This window comes from Frankliniella occidentalis, unplaced genomic scaffold, assembly GCF_000697945.3.
Source record: "Frankliniella occidentalis isolate FOCC.00 unplaced genomic scaffold, Focc_3.1 Scaffold388, whole genome shotgun sequence".
Taxonomy (NCBI): domain Eukaryota; kingdom Metazoa; phylum Arthropoda; class Insecta; order Thysanoptera; family Thripidae; genus Frankliniella; species Frankliniella occidentalis.
This window is the reverse complement of record NW_026267510.1, coordinates 87630-93341: the sequence shown is the minus strand read 5'-3', so window position 1 is coordinate 93341 and position 5712 is coordinate 87630. Positions and strand designations below refer to the sequence as shown.

The window sequence follows — 5712 nt, the reverse complement described above, 5'->3', positions numbered from 1 at the left end:
AAGAGTTAGAAGAAACATGGACCAGCAAAAAAAGCACACTGGCCTACCAAACTGTACACACAGACAGGTACAAAAAGGGTGACTGAAACTATCAGAATATCCTTCAGATTTATTACTAAGTAACTGAAATTAAACTAATATATACATGTAAGCTTAATATAGCACAAGCTCTAAAAGAAAAAAAACAGAAAATTCCTCGAACTTAATTTTAATCTGATGAGCAAACCAACATATATGAACACCACAGTTGACAGAGTCAACCTGTGTGCAATATGACATAACTATCAAACTCCATTTAGGGATAGTAGGTTTGATAGTTTTCAAAATAGAAATCATGGTATCAGCACAAAAGTAAGCACTTGAGTTCATATCCCAGTTCATGGAATCCAAGTAGAGGATTTCAGCAGTGTTAACTAACACTGCAAACATTGTCAGTGATATCAGTAAAATTGGCAGGGAAGATAAAAAAAATCCTTCTCAGACACATTGGAGAAAATTCCTTTCAGGCGGTTGCCTCGTGCCATTGACAGTGACAGTTCAGAGGCACCTGCAAAAATTGAGTCATCTGTCTGAGCAAGATTGAAAATGAAAGCATTTATGATTCCAAAAGTTAAGCAGCATTTGCGGAAAGACCTGTCTATCTTGCGATAAAAAGCCTCCTCAGCCTTGCTGATTTCAAGAGATAAAGACAAAAGATCCGTATTGGTTATCTTATACAAGTTCCCAATTGTCAAGACAATATCTTTTAACTTCTTTGAATTAGGAAGAGCACGGACCAAAGACAGTAGATTAGTTTTTTGCATCTTCTCTCTTTGACATTTTCTCTTCTAAAGTTTCTATATTTTTCTTACTCTTCATTTTTCTTTTGAAGAGGAGTGTTTAATCCCACTGAGTAACAAGTTTCTCAGTCACTCCCGTGTCCGAGGCCAACGGTCACATTCCAGGAGGCGCGGTCCGTCCCGCCCCTCTAGGAGCATGTCACGTGACCAAGCCCAGCGCGGCCGCGGCTGCCGGGACCGCTCTGACTCTGCTGACCACTCTCCTCGCCGGGGAGGTGCTGACCACTTTCGCCGCTGGGAACGCACTCGCTCCCGCTCCCCACAGAGACGCCGTAGCTCTCCATCGGCCAGGTCGGCAGTCGCGCTCCTGACGGAGGCCCTGAGCATGCGAAGCGGTAGAAGTAACCGGCGCTTGCCTGCCTACACTGCGAAAACTGACTACTCCCTGTACCGTTATCGGTTCCTCGAGCACTCTCGCCAGTGCGGCTGGTCCAACCGCCGTCGTGGCCTAGAGCTGTCCCTGCTCCTCACCGAGGACGTGGAGGCCGTGCTGCGGCACCTCTCCGACCGCAAAAGGACTGATTTCCAGACCTTAGACGCCGCGCTGAAGCTGCGCTTCTATCGCGACGTCAACCGGGCTGAGGCCGAGCGGCGCTACGCGTCCTTGAAGCAGAAGTCAGGGCAATCTCTGCGTCAGTCCGCAGCAGATGTCAGTGACACCACACTGGAGGCGCACCAGGGTATGTCCCAGGATGCCCTCCAGCAACTAATGATGAAAGTCTTCGTGCACGGCCTGTCTGATAGCACCACCAAGCGGTTCGTCCGCCGGAAGCGTGAGCGGTTCGATTCCCTGCGCGATGCACTCATGCAGGCCGAGAAGGAGTATGCTGCAGACGACAGAGGAAACTCTACGAAGCGTGCTCGTCGCGCAAGCACTAGCCCCACGGCCGGAAAGCTCGACGAGCTCGTGAGATCCGTTAACGCGGACCACCAGAACCTCGCCGACCTGAAGGCTCGCTGGGAAAAGCAGCAGTCAAGTCAGAAAGAGGAGAAAAAAGAGGAGAAAAAAGAGCAGCGACAGCCACAGCAACAAGCACAGTCTGGCAACCAGAAAAAAGGGCAAAAATGGACTCCACGAGACATGTCCAACGTCACATGTTATGCCTGTGGAGGGAAAGGTCACTATGAGTGGCAGTGTGCTAATGTTGTTGGCTGTGCTGACTCGAAGGGGACAGGTGGACAGGGAGCCGTCCAGGGTCAGTCCCAGGGCAAGCCGCAGGGTCAGTTCCCGGGCCAGCCCCCGTGCGTCCTCTATGTACCCACCGCCCACCGCTGCTCCCGCGTCAAATGGGTTGCCTGCGCAACAGGCACCCGCTCAGGGTAAAGAGGAGCGGAAAAAGAACCGCAAAGGCAGTAAGAAGGACGCAACTGCCTACTGCAAAAAATTATGACAGGAAAAATTACAGCATCGACCGATATTTATTTTCCAGGAACGTCTGTTATTCGAATAACAGCATCGCTGTAGTTTTAATGTTTAAAATCTGGAACAGGGAGCTATGTACAGGACCACTGTACAGGCAAAACCGGACAAAACTGTCTACAGTGGAGCCGTATTCGTACACTGTACAGTGTAAGACCTGGGCTTTCCGGTGCTACAGCAACACTGTACTCCGCGCTCTGTACCCTATGTGCAGTGACTAAGAGCGGCATCTACAGTAACGCTGTAGATCGTTCCGTATCAGACTCTAATTTTTTGCAGTGAAGAGGGGAAAGACAGCGTCTCATCTGGTTCAAAAAACTAGATGGTGCCGCGCGTCTCTCGGCCCCCAGCCCAGCAATGGAACCCTGAGGACCGCGGCCACCCCTACCCCTGATAAGACTTCAGATCTACCCGTCGCAGTGCCGTCCCCCGTGATCAGCTTGCTGGTTAACGGGACGAGAGCACGTGTTGTTGTTAACGGCGGGTCCACGATCACTCTATTTCGGCGCTCCCAAGCCTGAAGTTAGAGGGATCGCATATTCGAATGCGACAAGCCACCCAGCAGGCCGCCCTCTCTCGGGCCTGCTGTAGTGAAGCTCACCATTGATGGCATTGTCTTTGAAACCCGGGCCTTTGAGGCGGACATCGCCGAAGACATGATTCTCGGTCAAAACTTCATTGTGTTTTATGATGTTCGCCCAAATCCAGGCTTGCATTCCATCGAAATACATAAACTGCCGAAATTTAGATGGCGAGCTCCTCTACAGGTCGATCACGTTCCGTTTTAGACAGGGTTGTGGCGTTCCGTCTAGACGGTCTAGATGGCGCGTCATTCCTCTGTTGTTGCCGTTTCCGCCGTTGCCAGATTTCCACTGCCCCCACTCTTCTTCGCCGCTTGCAAAAACCCTGGCCGCATTGAAAGGCTTGCGCCCGCAGCCAAACAGCACAGCAGCTGTGTAGCTGTCAAAAGGGTCTCGCTCTCATTTGACGGACTGCGATTGACTGCGAAGCGACCATTCCAATCCGTGAAGTGACACCAAGTGATATCTCCAAACATCATGACCGGTAAGTGTGTTTCGCTTACTGCAGCACTGTGTCGTCAATTCCCGATGTCGTGCCATTGTCGTTTTGATTGATGAAGTCCTGTGCTAACACAGTGAGTTTGTGGGTTGGACGTCGGGCTTTTTACGAACACGTGTGTTTTCTTCTGTGTTAGATCGTTTAATTAGTCTGACATGCGTAGTGTACATCGTGGTCTATTCCGACTCGGGGTATGGCTTTATGGAGTGGCTACTTGCTCGCCGGCCGCCCCCTAACCTGAGCCACTGCGAACGGAACTCCCCCGCCGTGCGAACGAATTTCGACGCAACCGACACACCGGCGTGTTCCTCTAGGTCCACTCTAATTATTAGTCACACAAAACTTGACCACCACCACAACACTTTCAAACTAAAGCCCACCAAAGTCGCTCACCGCCGTGCGTCGATCGCTCCTGTCCCGACCCGTGCAGCGCCTGCCGGCAGCGAGAACGTTCCGCCCGAGCGAGTTTGCCGCGCCCCGCCGCTAGGGGCGCGGCGGTCGCTCGTCAGCAGCAGCGCTGTTTACGAATCGCTAGCAGAAGCACTCAGGAGAGAAACAGGTGGTTCTCCGTCGTATCGTTGTGCAATATGGACAATATGGATCAGGATGACGAAGATCTGACGTTTCTTTATCCGAATGGGACGCCTCTTTCTCATCAGTCACCGTAGAACCCGAAACGTCGACGCCAAGAAAGGGGAGAAAAACTAAGAAGACAACCAAAAAAGCAAGTGAACCGACAAAGGAACAGCCCGTATTTAAACCACCTTCTGTACCTGACCAGCTTTTTAAGTGCCCCGAGTGTGAGAAGCTAGTAAAATCCAAGCAGGGTCTTGCAAGGCATCTATTAGCCCACAAGTGGAGAGGTACTTTGACTTCATTAAAGCTGTATTCTCCCTAAGTTTCTTCTTTATAAACAATAAAATAATTTCCTTTAGTCTTTGCTTATTAGTCCTTTTTTATGTTTCAGCCCTTGCTGCCAAACAGCCCGCTCCAGCTGATGTCCAAAAGCATTGCGTCCAGTCTTGCAAGCCAGTGTTAGAGAGCATCTCCAGCACAGCATTTGCAGGAGAACATGGGCAGCAACTCGTGGCATATGCAGAAATTGTCAAGACCAAAATGGACACCCCGGAATGGTGCAAACTTCAAGGAAAGCTCTTCCAAGCTGTTGTGAAGGGTGTGAATGTAGTGACAGTGAAGCAGAAGGGGGCAGCTTTTGCCTCAACTGCCAGATTTTTTTCTCAAAAGTCTATAGTGACATTAATTTCTGATAGAGAGTTCCTCGAAGATTGTGTGGACATGTTAATGGATGTTGAACTGTGTGTAGTTCAAGTGGCGCATGTCTTCATTCTTGATTTTTTGCGGAAGCTAAATGACTGTGCTTTAACATTTATTTACCGTAGTATGAGTGGAAGATTGGGTGTTCAAGCTGAGCGTATGTCAAGGTCCAAAGATGACTTCAATCACCTATTCAACCAGAAAAGGCTTCATTATATTGCTGGTTCGAGTGCCAAAAGCGTTGTGAGACATGCTGATCGTTACCCTCACAATGGCAGATTACAAAGGAGAAAGAAATGTGTGCGTAATAGACTTAGTGTAGCCGGTTCATCAGTTGTATCACAAGCCAACAAAGCAAGCCACTGGACAAAGCTAATGAATAGGATGAATCTCATTTTTAGCCCGCCCTCCTGCTTTGAAAAAGCTATTCAGCGGGCTTATGCAAACGACCTCGTGTGTGTCTGTGTGTCTGTCTGTCTGTCTGTTCCACTAGAAGGAGATGTGCTAGAGACTTCAAATTTTCAGGGTATCTTAAGGTCCACTCCTAGAGAACGAAACGCCTACGGCAAATCCTGGCAACCAACCCTAAGGGGCTGAAAAGGGGTATCAAAGAAAAGGAGGTAGGTCGAAAAAGTCAGAAAAAAATATTTTTTTTATGATCTCCTAAGGGGTAACTCGTCAAAGTAGAGCCCTATGGGCGAAAATTTTGTCCGTTTTGCTCTATCGTCTACTGTTTAGGCGCTAGAGGGAGTTTCTCTCACAAAAGTTGCCCAAAAGTAAATTTATTAATTTCCGAAAATATTGGATGGTCTCTTAAGAGGCAACTTGTCAAAGTAGAGCCCTTTGGGCGAAAATTTCGTCCGTTTGGCTCTGTCTCTAACCGTTTAGGCGCTAGAGGGTCTTGTAGTTTGACGAAAAAAAGTTAAAAATTGCTGTAGTGAACAATTAAATGTAAAAGAAGGCCCAAAACCGCAAAAGAGGTAAGAAACTCCCTCCCCCCACCCCAAAAAACGTTTCCTTAGCAGAAGGGTGGGTTGTAGTCGCGGTGTTTCACCGTTACATCCCTTTCTTGTTTCTACGGGGCAAATTTTAAGGACG

General features: G+C 48.9%; 1 protein-coding gene across 1 annotated transcript; it reads left to right on the top strand.

Annotated features, from left to right (window-relative positions):
- The first annotated feature begins 3956 nt into the window (after positions 1–3956).
- Positions 3957–5701, top strand: LOC127751232 (uncharacterized). The gene is made up of 2 exons (XM_052274397.1): positions 3957–4202; positions 4307–5701. The coding sequence occupies exon 2, from the start codon at positions 4456–4458 to the stop codon at positions 5209–5211; it is 756 nt and encodes a 251-aa protein (XP_052130357.1). The 5' UTR covers positions 3957–4202; positions 4307–4455; the 3' UTR covers positions 5212–5701.
- The last annotated feature ends 11 nt before the right edge of the window (positions 5702–5712 follow it).

Bases quoted from the DNA above. Each gene is read 5' to 3' on its own strand.
- LOC127751232 (XM_052274397.1), top strand. From the start codon at position 4,456: ATGGACACCCCGGAATGGTGCAAACTTCAAGGAAAGCTCTTCCAAGCT.